Here is a 19,124-nt window from a genome sequence, read left to right as displayed (position 1 = left end):
TGGTAGGATTGTGCAGCGTGGTAGTATAACCCCCAACGGGAGGGGTATGGCCTCAGGGCAGCCGACGTGGATGATGGGGGTAGCAGGAACCACTCAGAGACGGTACGGTGTAGTTCAGGGTCTTTACTGGTAACAACGACAGACCCTCCCGGAGTACTTGCTAGCAAACGGGGCCTGGTCAGTCTTTGAGCAGATGGGATCTCCCCTGGCCAGGCGTAGTTGTAGGCCTCCCAAACTGACTGTACTCTTCTGGCTACCTTGCTAGAAGCTGATGTAAGTAGCCCACGTCCCTGAGTGTACCGTGTGGTGCTCACCCGTATGGCCGGTGACTCGGGGCCTTCTAATGGCTTCCGCTCCACGATGGCGGTGCTGGTCCCACGCGTGTGACCGTGCCTTCGGGCTTCTGGGCCAGAGGACCTGAAATCCCCTGCCTGACGGATTCTGCTGCTGGGTAGGAGTTAGTCCCCACAGCCTCGGACTCCGGGTCCGGTAAAGAATCTTCTTAGTCAGGGCGAGCTCTGCAGCTGCCAGCCCCTGACTCCTTGTAACTCTGCTGTTTCCTATGCTGCTTCTTGTCTCCACTCTCCTTGTCTGACTCACCCTGCCTCAGCCCCGGGTTTATACAGGGGAAGTTCTTCCCCTCCCAAGACTGGGCAGGAGGTGTGGCATGCACAAGATCCCTGACCAAAGGACCTCCCACCTGCTCTCAGACATAACATTACATTACTGTGGAAAACCAGACCCCTGGGGTGCCACACTTATACTCACCTTCCTTCCTCACCTCTCCTCCAGCGCTGAGTCCTGTCTGCAGCAGCTCATGTTGGCATCTGAGCAGCTCACGCTCTCAGAAGCCGAGGTGAGCTGCTGCCGGCACATTCACTCCTCTCCACGCCTGGACTATGGGCGTGGAGAAGCGTGAATATGCTTTCTCTTTAGCGGCGGGCACTGACAGCAGGAGCCGGGGCTCAGCGCTCCTCCGTACCCGCTACTAAAGAGAATGAATATTCCGTCTTCTCCACGCCCATGGGAGTGGAGAAGAGGGAATATTCATGTCCCTTTAGCAGTGGGCACACGTGGTAGCTGCAGCAGCGGCTACCGCGTGTGCCCCGCTCCTCCACTGCCGCAACCCGCTCCTCTGCCGCTGCAACCTCCTGCTCACCTATCCTCTTCGTTCCCACGCTGCTTGGGGCCCTCACGGGCCCTCTCCAGCCACGGGCCCCATAGCAGTAGCGTGGTCTGCTGCCATTGGCGGTACGCCACTGGAAAGGGGTCAAAATGGGACACCTCCTAAACAGAGAAGTAGTTGCAGAACACAAAAATACAAACTGACAAAAAGGTACTAAAGGTCCCAGAAGGACCAAGCGAGCTGCCAGATAGGCACAGAAGCACCTGGCTAGAGAAGCAGTGAAAAACTGAAGTCCAGCACATCCAAAAGGGCGGAGCTGGAATATAAAGGCAAATGGTCACATGACCGCAAAACACAGGAAGGAAAAAACAAACAAACAGGAGGGCCTGACGTCCACAGATGGGGGTTGTGCTCACAGCCCAACACCGTGCAGGACGCTTGGCATTTGCCACAGAACACCAGGATTGGCAAAGTCGCCACTGGCGCCCCGTGCTCTTCACAGATGAAAGGTTCACACTGAGCACATGTGACAGATGTGACAGAGTCTGGAGACGCCGTGGAGAGCGATCTGCTGCCTGCAACATCCTTCAGCATGACCGGTTTGGCAGTGGGTCAGTAATGGTGTGGAGTGGCATTTCTTTGGATGGCCGCACAGCCCGCCATGTGCTCGCCAGAGGGAGCCTGACTGCCATTAGGTACCGAGATGAGATCCTTAGTCCATGTCTGGGAGGAGATCCCACAGGAGACCATCCGCAACCTCATCAGGAGCATGCCCAGGCGTTGTAGGGAGGTCATACAGGCACGTGAAGGCCACACACAATACTGAGCCTCATCAGGAGCATGCCCAGGCGTTGTAGGGAGGTCATACAGGCACGTGGAGGCCACACACAATACTCAGCCTCATCAGGAGCATGCCCAGGCGTTGTAGGGAGGTCATACAGGCACGTGGAGGCCACACACAATACTGAGCCTCATCAGGAGCATGCCCAGGTGTTGTAGGGAGGTCATACAGGCACGTGGAGGCCACACACAATACTCAGCCTCATCAGGAGCATGCCCAGGCGTTGTAGGGAGGTCATACAGGCACGTGGAGGCCACACACAATACTCAGCCTCATCAGGAGCATGCCCAGGCGTTGTAGGGAGGTCATACAGGCACGTGGAGGCCACACACAATACTCAGCCTCATCAGGAGCATGCCCAGGCGTTGTAGGGAGGTCATACAGGCACGTGGAGGCCACACACAATACTCAGCCTCATCAGGAGCATGCCCAGGCATTGTAGGGAGGTCATACAGGCACGTGGAGGCCACACACAATACTCAGCCTCATCAGGAGCATGCCCAGGCGTTGTAGGGAGGTCATACAGGCACGTGGAGGCCACACACAATACTCAGCCTCATCAGGAGCATGCCCAGGCGTTGTAGGGAGGTCATACAGGCACGTGGAGGCCACAGACAATACTGAGACTCATTTTGACTTGTTTTAAGGACATTACATCAAAGTTGGATCAGCCTGTAGTGTGTTTTTCCACTTTAATTTTGGGGGTGACTCCAAATCCAGGCCTACATTAGTTAATAAATGTGATTTCCATTGATGATTTTTGTGTGATTTTGTTGTCAGCACATTCAACTTTGTTCAGAACAAAGTATTCAATGAGAATATTTCATTCATTCAGATCTAGGATGTGTTATTTGAGTGTTCCCTCTATTTTTTGAGCAGTGTATATTGCTCCAGATACCTGTACACCCTGCAGTATATTGCTCCAGATACCTGTACACTCTGCAGTCTATTGCTCCAGATACCTGTACAGCCTGCAGTATATTGCTCCAGATACCTGTACGCTCTGCAGTATATTGCTCCCCATACCTGTACGCTCTGCAGTATATTGCTCCAGATACCTGTACGCTCTGCAGTATATTGCTCCAGATACCTGTACACTCTGCAGTCTATTGCTCCAGATACCTGTACAGCCTGCAGTATATTGCTCCAGATACCTGTACGCTCTGCAGTATATTGCTCCCCATACCTGTACGCTCTGCAGTATATTGCTCCAGATACCTGTACGCTCTGCAGTATATTGCTCCAGATACCTGTACACTCTGCAGTCTATTGCTCCAGATACCTGTACAGCCTGCAGTATATTGCTCCAGATACCTGTACGCTCTGCAGTATATTGCTCCCCATACCTGTACGCTCTGCAGTATATTGCTCCAGATACCTGTACGCTCTGCAGTATATTGCTCCAGATACCTGTACACCCTGCAGTATATTGCTCCAGATACCTGTACACTCTGCAGTCTATTGCTCCAGATACCTGTACGCTCTGCAGTATATTGCTCCAGATACCTGTACACCCTGCAGTATATTGCTCCAGATACCTGTACATTCTGCAGTATATTGCTCCAGATACTTGTACACACTGCAATCTATTGCTCCAGATACCTGTATGCTCTGCAGTCTATTGCTCCAGATACCTGTACACCCTGCAGTATATTGCTCCATGTACCTGTACACCCTGCAGTATATTGCTCCAGATACCTGTACACCCTGCAGTATATTGCTCCATGTACCTGTACACCCTGCGATCCCACAGGAGACCATCCGCAACCTCATCAGGAGCATGCCCAGGCATTGTAGGGAGGTCATACAGGCACGTGGAGGCCACACACAATACTCAGCCTCATCAGGAACATGCCCAGGCGTTGTAGGGAGGTCATACAGGCACGTGGAGGCCACACACAATACTCAGCCTCATCAGGAGCATGCCCAGGCGTTGTAGGGAGGTCATACAGGCACGTGGAGGCCACACACAATACTGAGCCTCATCAGGAGCATGCCCAGGTGTTGTAGGGAGGTCATACAGGCACGTGGAGGCCACACACAATACTCAGCCTCATCAGGAGCATGCCCAGGCGTTGTAGGGAGGTCATACAGGCACGTGGAGGCCACACACAATACTCAGCCTCATCAGGAGCATGCCCAGGCGTTGTAGGGAGGTCATACAGGCACGTGGAGGCCACACACAATACTCAGCCTCATCAGGAGCATGCCCAGGCGTTGTAGGGAGGTCATACAGGCACGTGGAGGCCACACACAATACTCAGCCTCATCAGGAGCATGCCCAGGCATTGTAGGGAGGTCATACAGGCACGTGGAGGCCACACACAATACTGAGCCTCATCAAGAGCATGCCCAGGCGTTGTAGGGAGGTCATACAGGCACGTGGAGGCCACACACAATACTGAGCCTCATCAGGAGCATGCCCAGGCGTTGTAGGGAGGTCATACAGGCACGTGGAGGCCACACACAATACTCAGCCTCATCAGGAGCATGCCCAGGCGTTGTAGGGAGGTCATACAGGCACGTGGAGGCCACACACAATACTCAGCCTCATCAGGAGCATGTCCAGGCGTTGTAGGGAGGTCATACAGGCACGTGGAGGCCACACACAATACTCAGCCTCATCAGGAGCATGCCCAGGCATTGTAGGGAGGTCATACAGGCACGTGGAGGCCACACACAATACTCAGCCTCATCAGGAGCATGCCCAGGCGTTGTAGGGAGGTCATACAGGCACGTGGAGGCCGCACACAATACTGAGCCTCATCAGGAGCATGCCCAGGCATTGTAGGGAGGTCATACAGGCACGTGGAGGCCACACACAATACTCAGCCTCATCAGGAGCATGCCCAGGTGTTGTAGGGAGGTCATACAGGCACGTGGAGGCCACACACAATACTCAGCCTCATCAGCAGCATGCCCAGGTGTTGTAGGGAGGTCATACAGGCACGTGGAGGCCACACACAATACTCAGCCTCATCAGGAGCATGCCCAGGTGTTGTAGGGAGGTCATACAGGCACGTGGAGGCCGCACACAATACTGAGCCTCATCAGGAGCATGCCCAGGCGTTGTAGGGAGGTCATACAGGCACGTGGAGGCCACACACAATACTCAGCCTCATCAGGAGCATGCCCAGGTGTTGTAGGGAGGTCATACAGGCACGTGGAGGCCACACACAATACTCAGCCTCATCAGGAGCATGCCCAGGCGTTGTAGGGAGGTCATACAGGCACGTGGAGGCCGCACACAATACTCAGCCTCATCAGGAGCATGCCCAGGCGTTGTATGGAGGTCATACAGGCACGTGGAGGCCACACACAATACTCAGCCTCATCAGGAGCATGCCCAGGCGTTGTAGGGAGGTCATACAGGCACGTGGAGGCCGCACACAATACTCAGCCTCATCAGGAGCATGCCCAGGCGTTGTATGGAGGTCATACAGGCACGTGGAGGCCACACACAATACTGAGACTCATTTTGACTTGTTTTAAGGACATTACATCAAAGTTGGATCAGCCTGTAGTGTGTTTTTCCACTTTAATTTTGGGGGTGACTCCAAATCCAGGCCTCCATTGGTTAATAAATTTGATTTCCATTGATGATTTTTGTGTTATTTTGTTGTCAGCACATTCAGCTTTGTACAGAACAAAGTATTCAATGAGAAGATTTCATTCATTCAGATCTAGGATGTGTTATTTCAGTGTCCCCTTTATTTTTTGAGCAGTGTATATTGCTCCAGATACCTGTATGACGCGCCCCTGGGCCTTCTGTGTCGTGCGGCATCGCGCGCACGGGGGCTTACCCGGAGCCGGATCAGATGGGGGGTAGTAGTCCTTGTGGCCGTGACCCGGTCCGTGCCCAGGGAGTCAAACTAAGTGGCAGTCTATGGCAGTAGATGTTAACTTGATCGACTACGCCACCCGTTGAGTGCGGCTTTGAAGCCGCCGCTGCAGAACAGTCCACTGAGGCCAGGTGTATAAGGATGTGCAGCGTGGTGGTATAACCCCCAACGGGAGGGGTATGGCCTCAGGGCAGCAGGTGTAGATGATGGGGGTTGTGATGATGCAGGAAGGAGAGGCAGAGTCGTGAGATGCAGTTTCAGGGTTTTTACTCACTGATGTTGCTTTAGTCACTCTGGCCTTGAGTGACCACCCGAGCCGTGCTGCGTCCACCAGGTGCGGGACTCGGCTAACCCCCAGGCAGTTCCGGAGCGTGGTCCTGAGCTTCCCTCTCACTCTCTTTCTCCTGGCCGTCCCCACCAGGGATCCACCTTTGTCCAGCTCCCTCGGGCCTCTTAGTGGTTGAACCTTCTCTGGCTTCCCTGGCCCTACTCGTGGTGTGCCTTCCTGGTGGATATGGTGAGGGTCGTGGCAAAACTTGACCACGACCTCCGGTTCCTGGTTAAGGGTTACTTCTGCCTCTGCCAGCTTGGGATCCGGTGCCCTTTTCTGCCAACCCTTCACCCTTTTGGCTTAATTCTGGGATCTTAGGGTTCCCTCTGTCTCTGCTTCTCTGGGCCTTTCCTCTCCTCTCTCCTCTGCAGGCTTGGCTCTGGAGCTGGGCCCAGCCGGAGCCACAGCTCCCTGTCAGCCCCTCTGGCTGAACTCTTCCTAAAGACTCACTCAGCTCTCCTCTCCCTGTCCTAAGATGGTGCCCACCATATATACTCCCTCTATGTGTGAGCCCAGGTGACCAGCACCCAATGAGCTCCTAGCTTTACCCAGAGTACTCCCCCTATCTGCCCCTACACTACTGGGATGTTCCACCCCCCTCCCACTCCAGCCAGGGACAGACGCTGTCGTACCTGCACATATACTTGGTGGGAGTACCGTAGTTCTGTCCCCCGGAAATGGGATGTATGTAGTGCATGCAGCCTACCGAGCTCAGTCCCACACTCCATCCTTACCCGGGAGTGGAATACCACACCTCTGGGTCGAGGTGCAATACCCCTGTAGCAGCCGAGTCCTCAGGGTGCTACATGTACGCTCTGCAGTATATTGCTCCAGATACCTGTACACCCTGCAGTCTATTGCTCCAGGCACCTTTACACCCTGCAGTATATTGCTCCAGATACCTGTACGCCCTGCAGTATATTGCTCCAGATACCTGTACACCCTGCAGTATATTGCTCCAGATACCTGTACGCCCTGCAGTCTATTGCTCCAGATACGTGTACGCTCTGCAGTATATTGCTCCAGATACCTGTATGCCCTGAAGTATATTGCTCCAGATACCTGTACACCCTGCAGTATATTGCTCCAGATACCTGTACGCTCTGCAGTCTATTGCTCCAGATACCTGTATGCTCTGCAGTGTATTGCTCCAGATACCTGTACACTCTGCAGTCTATTGCTCCAGATACCTGTATGCTCTGCAGTTATTCTCCGTTGTGGAGTCGGGAAGAGTTTTTTTCACAAATATTAAAGATCGTTATGGTAAAGTTACTGTGTCTTTCTGTAGTTTGTGATATTTTGCTACATTGTCTAATAAAAGGGAAACATTCTATTAAAGATATGACACTAGTGTGACCTCCCGAGTGGGCACCGGACTCAATAATCCTGAGAGCTGTGTGACCACATGCAGGAATGAGAGAAACATGTGGCTCCTAAACCAATGAGTGGAAAAGAGGGAGAGGAGGGAGATGCAGCTGCAGTTACTCCCTCTCACTAAAGCAGGATAAGGAGGCGGAGCTGCAGAAGAAATGCTATCTGATTGGCCCAGAGCACACACGCCCTGCTGTTACATCATTGCAGGAAGTGTCCATCCACATGGTAGAGTTGAGAGAAGATCCAGACACCACCAGGGAAGGGAAAGACCCACATTTAGCAAGTTGCACACAATATTTCTGAGCATTCTCCATCTAGTACACATCTAGATTTGTCTAGGGACTGGACTTTTTTTGCTATCTTAGGCAGTTTATGCACATTTTTAACATTCTAGGAAATCCTCAGCAGTTCCTTAAATTGCTTCTCTGGAAATTTAGTACAATGTAATACACGATCAATATCGTAATCAACAGCTGAAAACCAAAGAAAGTGGAAGCCGAGGTTGTGGGTAGGAAACGCTGGGATATGCTAATACTTTCTGATTGATAGGGGTCTGCCTGCCAGGACCCCCACCAATCCAGTACTGCTTTACCCCTACTATCCTGGCTTGGTGCCAGTGGAGAGCGGCATGGGACAATTCACTTGTATAAAGCCGTGCTGTGGATCCCCTACACTGCGACCGGTGTGGACACCACTATGGTGGAATTGCAGGGCTAAAACAGCTCTGCAGCCCCATAATATTAGGCAGCAGTCAGACCCACACCGATCAGAAAGTGATGATCTATCCTAGCAATATCCTATCACTTTCTGTGGGATCCCCACCGATCCCGAGACAAGTGGATCCAAAGTCACCTGTGTAAATGGATCGGTGGTCGGATATACACACCGCTGCTCCATTCACACAGGGGACTTTGGGACCTTCATGCTCAGAAACAGCGGAAGTACCAATGATTTCTGCGGGTTTTTCTTCCTTTTGTTAAACGTGACACAAACTACAATTGAAAAATTATACAGCCATTTGGGCAAAAATGAGGATTTTTCTAAAAGCCCGAACTTCATAAATACAACAAAAACATGAGCTCAACCAAAGTGACGTCCATAAGTATTAGAGAATCGTCATCGAAGAGTCAAAGAGAAGAAAATCTGGTGCGAATGAATGAGGAGCGCGGCTCGGGTGAAGACGGATAAAGAATTAACACAAGTTGTTCAAAAAATGGCCACACAGAGAATAATAAATCTGCCCCTGAACTATGTAAGAAAGTTGACAAACTTTTCGATGAGCCCAATGGTTCGGCATTGAACCTGTGTATCTCTCCAGAACGTCTCTATTTCCTGCCTAAACGTCATTGCTACTTACCGAGATCCTCTGTACTTACAGTTGAAACCAGAAGTTTCCATACACTATATAAAAAGAAACATCTTCATGTTTTTCTCAATATCTGACATGAAATCAGAATAAACCTTTCCCGTTTTAGGTCAATTAGGATTACCATCATTTTTAATATTTGCCAAATGCAAATGGCAGAATAATGAGAGAGAGAGAATGTTTTAAGGCATTTTTATTACTCACTGCAAAGTCAAAAGTTGACATACACTAAGATTACTATGCCTTTAAACAATTCTGGACGGCCCATATGATGATGTTGTGGCGCCCCTGAGGGTTCGACCGCCACAGGGATGCTGCACCTCTTTAATGGGGTGTAGTGTTCCTCCTCTGAGGTAAGAACAGTGCGATGGTCAGGACCCTTCCTTCACATCCAACACCAAGCTTCTCCCACCAGAGGGGGCTAATAGGCACTAGGTGCTGCCCCTCCTGGAAGTTGGGAGACTGGGGAACCAAGAGATAGGGGAACCAACTAGTGGGTGAGAGTGGAAGACTCAGATTTTAGTGACACTTTAAATTTCATATTTAATACACAGCCATCTTGGTTCATGGTTCTTTTGAGAGTCTTTTGATGGCTCTTTGATTGTGATCTCCCTCCCTGAGCGTGGATCCTGTGGGACCTGCAGAGGATGGAGACACGGCCCTCGTACCCTGGCCTTGGGTCGAGGGGCAGGTTGCAGATAACGTATGTCTCAGCCCGGTCAAGGACCATGACCAAGAAGGCCCGGAGCTCGGGAGTGTAGCTCCACCGCAAAAGGATCCCGGGAGGATGCAGACAGAGCGGTATACGCCACCTGTCCTCGCTAATCTGATCTAGTCAGAGGGATTCCGGCTGCAAAAGGGGTACCGGCCCCTGACACCTGACTTTGCTACTCCACGTCCTAGTCAGGGAAGCCCGGCAGACCCTGAGGATCCCACCGGGTAACGGACGGAGCGGAGCTGCACCCGTACCCTTTTTCTGAGCGTAGTTCAGAGGGAGACCCAGCCTAGCTACACACACACAGACAGGAAAGGACCCGGTCTGAAGTCTAGGAACACTCTGGTGCGGGGTCCTGATTAAACACTGGACTTACTCGGAAGTATGTCGGACGCCCTCGTTTCTGGTGACCGCAGAATTCCGCGAGGAGCAAGGAGATGCCTTTCTACTGCAATCTCCACCGTGAGTAAAAGCTCTGGAAGTTAACCCCTATGGCCTCCGGACTCTTTATTCTGCATCGTATCGCACTACGCAGCACCAGACCACTTAGACTACTACCCCCTCCATCCTGACTCTCTCTCTGCCCTAAGACCCTGCTCCGCCTGTGGGGAGTAGTACCAATGACGGCTGCCATAACACCCGGCCTCAGAGGACTGCAGCAGCGCTGGTGGCCATCACCAGACACCACAGGTGGGGTAGTCGAGATCAGCCACTCAACCTGGATAAGCCCGTACCATCCTTTTTAATGTGACGGCCCTGGGCACAGAGCGGGTCCGGGCCACGGCTGGACCCCATCGACAACATTAGGACCCGGCTCCGAGTCCCCCATCTCCCAGGGTAGGGCTTTCGAGCGTCACACAATGTCATCTGTTTGGAAGCTTCTGATTTTTTTGGCAACATCTGAGTTAATTAGAGACACACCTGTGGATGTATTTTAATGCACACTTGAAACACACTGCTTCTTTGTGTAGCATCATGGGAAAGTCTAAAGAAATCAGCCAAGTTATCAGGAAGAGAATTGTGGACTTGCACAAGTCTGTCTCATCCTTGGGTACAATTTCTAGATACCTGAAGGTGCCTCGTTCATCTGTACAAGCAATTATACGCAAGTACAAACAAAATGGGAATGTCCAGCCATCATACCACTCAGGAAGGAGATGGGTTCTGTGTCCCAGAGATAAACGTGCATTGGTCCGACATGTGCATATCAACCCAATGACAAAAGCAAAAGACCATGAGAAGATGATGGCGGAAGCTGGAAAGATTGTGTCAATATCCACAGTGAAATGAGTACTGTATCAACATGGGCTGAAAGGCCACTCTGCCAGGAAGAAGCCATTACTCCAAAAAAATATAAAAAAGTCAGATTAATGTTTGCAAATGCACACAGAAACACAGATCTTAATTTTTGGAGACATGTCCTGTGGTCTGATGAAACTAAAATTGAACTTTTTGAGCATAATGACCATCGTTACGTTTGGAGGAAAAAGGGAGAAGCTTGGAAGCCTAAGAACACCATCCCAACTGTGAAACACGGGGGTGGCAGCATCATGTTGTGGGGTTGTTTTGCTGCAGGAGGGACTGGTGCACTTCACAAAAAAGATGGTATCATGAGAAAAGAAGATTATGTGGCAATACTGAAGCAACATCTCAAGATATCAGCCAGGAAGTTAAAACTTGGGCAGAAAAGGGTCTTCCAAATGGACAATGACCCAAAGCATACTGCCAAAATGGTAACAAAGTGGCTTAAGGATAACAAAGTCAATGTTTTGGAGTGGCCATCACAAAGCCCTGATCTCAATCTTATTGAAAATTTATGGGCAAAGCTGAAAAGGCTGCGAGCAAGACGACCTACAAACCTGAATCAGTTACACCAGTTTTGTCAGGAGGAATCGGCCCAAATTCCAACCAACTATTGTGAGAAGCTTGTGGAAGGATATCTCAAACGTGTGACCCAAGTCATTAAGTTTAAGGGCAATGGTATCAAACACTAATGAAATGTATGTAAACTTTTGACTTTGCAGTAAGTAATAAAAATGCCTTAAAACTTTCTCTCTGTCATTATTCTGGCATTTGGCAAATATTAAAAATGATGGTAATCCTAATTGACCTAAAACGGGAAAGGTTTATTCTGATTTCATGTCAGATATTGAGAAAAACATGCAGATGTGTCTTTTTATATAGTGTATGGAAACTTCTGGTTTGAACTGTATCTAGAACATCTGAATTTATCATTGAGGAGCTCTTCAATTATCTAGCACTCGTGTGGAAATATATTTCTTTGTAAATTACCCAAATTGTATAAAACTTTTCAAGTTTTCTGGAACTTCAGTATTCTTTGCCAACAATTTCTTTGCTACTTTCCTAGAACCTTTGTATTTCTCATCTAGAACTTCTCGGTTTCTCTAGGACCTCTGTCCTTCTATAAAGCCTATGTTCATCCATATAATATCTGTGTCTATGTTTATTTAGTTCCCACACAAAACAGGAAAACAACAGGAAAGTTGGCAGCCCCCACCCTCCACATCCCGCTCTCGTCTTGTCATCTGCAGCTCTGCCTGCGTCATCGCATCTTCTAATCATCCTCATGGTTGGGATTTGTATTCTTATGTGGAGGATCTTTATATCGAGCGATGCAGAGAAAGGTGGAAATGTGGCCACTATAAATCATATCTTCCAGGAGCCGTTTTCCACACGACAACTCCAGGCCGCATGTTGCTTGTGCTCCTGTGAGCCTCCTACGTGGCCTAAACTTGCTTCCATGGCAGCAGCGTCTCCTGACTTGTCTCCATCACACACATTGAGGACATCATTGGTCGGTGATTAGACAGGAGCTGCCAGCAGCGGATCTTGATGATTTGCCCGAGTGCATTCAGTGGCAGAACCTTCCTCAGACGACCATTAATAACCTCAGTGACAGCAGCTGGAGGTGCCGGGATTTCTGCACGTGGCTCTTATGCCAGACCAAAGAAATCCAAAGGTTTCGAAAAAAGAATTTGCAGATCAGTAACGTCTCTATCCTGTAATTTCCATCATTCTACAACGTCTCCTTCTTGGTTATTGCAAAGTTAATGTTGAGGTGTGGAAATAGATGGTGCACAGCGCCACTTACGAATGTAATCTTATTCTGTACTAATGTAGATCGTGCAGGGTGACACATCCATTATATATAGTGTACATATATAGTACATGTATAATTCTCAGCCAGTTTTGGCATCTATTGTTCATTCATTCACATTTATACATTCATAAGATCATTTCCTTTTTTTTCTGCATTGTAGATGCAGTTCTCGTTTCATGTTAGTATTATGCACATGGCCACTTCCCTATATGTGTATAATGGGCATTATTATCAGGATCTGTAGCCCCTTTGTTCACATTATCTACAGTGCAGAAATGTAATATATATATATATATATTTATAAATATATATATAACACGTACAATCAAACTGAAAATATTAAAATTATGAAAAAAAGCCCTTCTCTTCACTGTTGTCCAGTGGTGAAGCTGTGTGCGAAATGTGTGTTGGGTTTGGTGGGTGAACCTGAACAATTGGTCACTGGTCTTCTGATTTACATGTGATTCTGGACTATCTGTAAGGGGTCATGGGTACCTTACTCTCTTCATACAGTCCATTATTTTCCTTGCTTTCTATATTTTTGCCCCTGCTACATACTCCGGTGTTTATCGTCATCCGCTGTGTCACTTGATGATATTACTTCCCGATTGCATTGTGTTTTACATGAAGTACCTTAGTTTATCCTCTGTCTGGTTTCTTTGGTCCTGACTCACCCATACAGTTTCTTGTATGATTTTAATTCCAATTATTTTGTTTTTAAATATTATTGAATACAAATTGATCTACTTTTATAATAATTACTTTTTTCCTGTTTTTGGTAACTATCTACTTTTAGGACTTCAAAATTTGCAAACTTTATGTCTTCTCAGATTCTTTTTCTGCCTTGTTAGAGGATTTTGAAAACTGTCTAGAAAAAAGAGATTGGCGTACAGGGGTCTAAAAATGCACCAAAATTTTGGTGTAAACTATTGTTGTAAAGTAAAGCCAACCAAGAGGAAAAGTAACATGACTAGGAAGATGCGCCGCATCTATCACACGTTGTGCACCATCTACTATCTGCATTGTCTAGTTTTAAGCAAAGTTTAAGGGGGTTGTCAATGATTTTTATATAAATGACCTGTCTTTAGGTCATCAGTATCAGATTGGTGAGGGTCCGATACGCGGCACCCCCACCGATCATCTATCTGTGGCTGATACAGAGGCCGGATGGATGTAGTGTACAGAGCCGCAACAGCACAGCGCTAAATAACGTGTAGTGGCCGTTCTCGGTCTTGCAGCTAAGATCACATTCCTTTAAATAGACGCTGAGCTGCAATACCAAGAACGGCCACTACACAGTGTATCTCTGCTGATTGGTGGAGGTGCCAATCAGATCCCCACTGATATGACATTTATAACATCCTAAAGATAGGGCAACAATATATAAGTCCTGAAAAAAAAACTTTTTTTTTTCACTTCTGCATTGCCGGATACAACAGATACAAACTGATCCCATAGACTTACAAAGCGTCGGGGGTTCCATCATTTTGTTGACAGACAGGATAAAACTGCCGTACTATATCTACTATCAAATCTGTAAAAGAAAAAGCGTAAAAAAGTTGATTTCCAGATTTTTTACCCACCTGAGTGCAGAGTCACATTGTATAATCCCCCACTGGAGCCGTACATGGACGGAATCCGACTTCCCCAGTTCTGTATTGTAAATTCTTGGCACCGGCCGAGGGAAACGAGTAAAACAATAACCCTGTATAGTGTAAAAAAAAAAAAAATGAAGGAAGGGCGGAAAAAAATACAATAAAATAAATACAATTTGCTCAAAGTTGTAATTTACATAACACTGAATAATTATCTATTTATTAACAGTCTGACTTTAGTAGTTGATCTAACGTTATCATTTCTTATGTTTCTCCATGTCGAGAGCTGAACTCATAATTCTGCCAGTTTCATATCCAGTAGCCTCCCTCTGCTGGTTCAGTGTCTGTTACCTACAAAGTTTCGTTTTTTGCACCAGACTGTGCTCCAGTTTGATATAATAATAAAAAATAAAAAAAAATCTACCTGTCACGTAATACAATTCACCAGAGAACACCGCAATAGTTCTTTGTTTGCCCCTAAGCAGTGGTTTAGTAGAGGGGGAGGGGAAGGGCAGGGGTAGATTGGACGGGGGCTAAAACAATTTCTGTAAGATCTGCTTTTCCCCTTCTTCTTATGGCAGATATTGATTTTTTTCACCAACTATTGTAATGTATAGGTGTGTAATTTATGAATGTAATGTGTATATATATTTGTATTAATTATTTACTTGTATGTGTGTATTTGTAGACATGTATGTGTGTAATGTGTGATTAGTATTTATGTATGTGCGTAATGTATAACTATGTGTAATGTCTGTTTAACATTTATGTGTGTAATGTGAATATGTATGTATTAATTATTTACTTGTATGTGTGTATTTGTATGCATATATATGTGTAATGTGTGTTTAACATTTATGTATGTGTGTAATGTATTTGTGTCTAATCTGAATGTGTATATGTATTATTTATGTGTGTATTTATATACATGTATATGTGTAATGTGTGTTTAACATGTATGTATGTGTGTAATTCATATTTATCCTTTATGTGCATATTGTGTAAATATGTGTGTAATATGTATATATGTGTTTAATGTTTGCGAGTGTAATGTGAATATGTACTTATGTATTCAGTTTTTATGTATATGTGTGTATTTGTATAGATGAAGTTGTGCAATGTGTGTTTAACATTTATGTATGTGCGTAATGTGTATCTATATGTATGTAATGCATGTTTATCTTTTATGAATGTACGTATTGTGTGTAATGTGTATGTATGTGTGTGTGTAATGTGTTTAACTTTTACGTATGTTGGTGTGTTTGTTTGTATATTTGTGTGTATCGGATAGTAATATTATATGTAAAGGGAGAGTACTCAAACTGAATGTTTGCCCCAGTGGAAGAACCTCCTAGCCACAGATCTGCCAAATGTGTCTTAGCTAAACTGCTATAATTGTGTCTATTAACAGTGATCTTAGCAGAAATAAGCAGAATTATAAATGCAGCTCTCGATTTCAAAACAGAATTTATCTTGAGATCAGGAGTTGAGCCTAGTTTTTGAGGCTGATATGTCGGTATATACATGGAGTGTATCAGCCCTGGGTCTCTTTTACCGTAAACAGATATTTATACAAGTTATCGACGAGTCTTTATGGGCATCGCTGCACAATCAGCAGAAGAACAGTTCAGATAACGCCACCGGAGATCTTGACATAATATTTCAGGCAAATAGATCCTACAAGAGAAGTTGATCTTGTGGTAGCCGAGTGCGTGAATATTTGCCTTATACTTGTATATAAAACTCTCCAGATTTGGCCGCCGCTCTAGGAAGTGCGGACAATTGTCAAATGTTACTGGCAACACGTCCGTATCCGGAGCTGGAGACAATGACATGGAACAAAAGAGCTCGGTACCTCGGAGGTTTGTGTAGTATGTGTGGTGTGAGCCATCATATAACCATTGCAGGGTACATTCATATACAAGAATACTTATCTAGAAATGAGCAAGGCTGAAAATCAATAAAAATATATTCTTTGTTGGATACCATAATACAGCCCCTGATGATGCTTGATGCGAAACGTGCGTTGGGTGCATTTTTTTTGATAGGTAAAGTGTACTTCATGCCACTGTGCATTATTATCATTAATTATCATTATGTGAACTTACATGTGATATCATTCTCTTCCTGTTTACCTATATGTACTTTAAAGGGCTTAACTCATGTAGGTATTTTACATTCATATACAGACATATAACTTGTCTGAGCGCTGAGGTCCCAGTGCAAAATTGTATCTTATCTTCAATGTGCCCTTTATAATAATGGTGTCTTCTTATTTGGTAGAGGGACCTTTGGGCGCCACATTTGATATTTGGCAGAGCCCTGATGTGTGACTCCAGCTAAACTGCAGTCATTAGTACAGTTTACCAGATTCCATACTTGGCAACTTCTGGGCAAAACCATTCAAAGGACACTGATGATTTTTTTATTCTGTAGCCATATCCCTTTTCTGGAGCCCCCTCCACACCTCTTCCTCTCCCCTCCATACTTCTTCAGGAGTTTCTAGGAGACTTTTTGGCACCTTGGAGTTTTACCAACTTCTCGAGGAGTTCTTTTCCAGGGATCCTTCTGCAAGTATGCTGGAGACATTAATTCACCTGTGCCTCATTGATTTCCCTCCATGATGCCTTACACTGCAGAAGCTATTAATTTTAGGTTAGGACTAGAGTTGAGCAAAAAGATTCGCACCAACCTGATCCGGTGACCACTTTGGTACTTTGGTGCAGATTGACAAGGACAGTGCAAACTTCCTTGGTCAACATTTGCATGGCGGCATCTTAGGTGCCCCTTCTGATTTCTACGTGCCCACAACGACTTAGTAGCTGCAAGAGTTGCCCAGGATATCAGCATTTGAATGTCGACCAAGGAAGTTTGCACTGCCCTGGTCCTCCTGCCACGATATTCCAAGGTGGATGTGTGGCGCCCCTGAGGGTTCAGTCGCCACAGAGGTACTGGATCTCACCCAGAGGTGTAATATCTCACTCTCAGGTAAGGAAGGAGTATGGCTCGGGACCCTAACACCTGCATTCACTACACCATATTTCAGAGGGCAGGGCGAGATTGCTCCTACGGGAGAGCACAGACCCTGATCCCTGGCTGGAGTGGGGGGAAGAACCTAGAGAGGGGGAACCATGTAGTGGATGGGGTGGAGGACGTAGATCCTGGGAGCACTTCAGTAGCGATATAAAATAGAGACACTGCAGTATTTCACGTGCTGTAAGCCAAAGTCCACACCAGTCCCACTAAGAAGGTAGCCACATAGGACCCAGGGGCCGGAACACACGTCGCCCGCCAAGGCCCGAGGGTACCAGATAGAAGTGCCACTGGGTGTGAGGTGCAGGGAGCAGGCCAGAGAAAGGACACACAGAACGGGGTCCTGCTAAGTACTCCGGAGCTATCGGGGTGGACTGAGCCCCTCTCTGAGTACGCGCAGCACGACGTTGGAAGTTGCTTGGACGTCTGTAACTTGAACTGTAATAACTGTGAGTAAAGACCCTGGGACTGCACTATCTGACTCCGTGTCATTACTGACTACCTGCACCATAACCACCATCATCTATACACGCTGCCCGGGAGCTACACTCTTCCTGTGGGGAGTTACACTACCTTAGCTGCTATACCACCAGCTTCAGAGGGCTGCTCCGCAGCGGCGGTTCCTATTGACCGCATTCCACAGGTGGCGTAGTTGGACATTATAAACCTATACATAAACTACCCTTAGATTGACCACCTGGGTCACGGACCGGGTCGCCGCCACGGTGACTACAACCCCCAGCATCTATAGGCCCGGTTCCGGGTACTCCACGGCCCAGGGGGCGCGTCAGGTGCTGGACAGGGTCGTGCGAATCTTATTGCTCATCTCGAGTTAGGAGTGGACCCATTCTGGTCAGGTTGGATATTTTCAGCATAGCGCTTGTGCACGGATTGTAGAATCAGACCTTCAGCAATTAGCAAGTAACGCTCTCCCACTAATTTTAATTTTCACGAGTAAAGTGAAATTGCCACTTAAGAATATATTTTTCCTCTCTTTTATTTATTGATTATTTGTTTGGCACTTTTCTCTTCTTTCAGCGTCACAGTACAAAAGTGTTCAAGATCTTTGCCTTAACGGAGGAACATTCATCGCCCTGCAGAACGGCACCCAATACTGCAGGTAACTGGTGGGTTTATATGGATCCTATATTATAATACTGCTGGGACTTTACAATTTAGTTGTCCAGAGTTTTTCCAACTGGACTAATCTTTACAAAGTTATAGTTAGTGAGCTCCAAGCAGGACCGCTGTCAGGAATCTTTGGGCTGTGGTCATCGCATGACAGTAGGTGGCCGGGGTTGTGTTGAAGGGCAATGTGAGCAAACCGCCATTTTGACCTGGCCATGAAAGTCATGTACCTGTGAGAGAGAAGAGGAGGAGAGGAGAGCACTCCCTGCACGCTTTCTGGAGGCCTATATGGTTTTATTTTGGTGGAAAGAACAAGTTCCATTTTATTCGGCATGAAGATTTTAAATGGTCGATGGCAGAAGCAGATGAGATACTTTTTTTTAAATGTAAAAGTTTAAGAACAAGAAAATGGAGGAAGAGCCAAAGGCACATCAAATTGAAGTATTTTGGAGCTCAAAAAGCATCATTACATCTGAAGAAGGCCAACACGCTGAAGCGCGGCTGGAATTGGTCATAGTCATAGTTAGTAAAGCCGAATAAAGACTTGCGTCCATCAAGTTCGACCTGTTAGTTCTGTAATTGCTAAAGTTGATCCAGAGGAGGGCAAAAACCCCAAATGATTTAGCCAATCTTCACCTGAGGAAAAATTCCC

At 47.1% G+C, this 19,124-nt stretch overlaps 1 protein-coding gene across 2 annotated transcripts in view; it reads left to right on the top strand.

The window, feature by feature from the left end:
- NOTCH4 (notch receptor 4) overlaps positions 1-19,124 on the top strand; it is a 107,700-nt gene that overhangs the window by 26,383 nt on the left and 62,193 nt on the right. The window contains exon 2 of one of the 2 annotated variants that reach the window (XM_073641888.1): positions 18,383-18,464. The exons of the other annotated variant lie outside the window; for it this stretch is intronic. Coding sequence (XP_073497989.1) covers positions 18,383-18,464 — 82 coding nt within the window. The remainder of the gene's footprint in view (positions 1-18,382; positions 18,465-19,124) is intronic. 2 annotated transcript variants of the gene reach the window in all.

The sequence above is a fragment of the Phyllobates terribilis genome, unplaced genomic scaffold (genome assembly GCF_046119375.1).
Source record: "Phyllobates terribilis strain yellow unplaced genomic scaffold, ASM4611937v1 Scaffold_7__3_contigs__length_470593459, whole genome shotgun sequence".
NCBI classification, from domain to species: Eukaryota; Metazoa; Chordata; class Amphibia; order Anura; family Dendrobatidae; genus Phyllobates; species Phyllobates terribilis.
The sequence above is the reverse complement of the archived record's forward strand: the minus strand, read 5'-3'. Positions and strand labels throughout refer to the sequence as shown.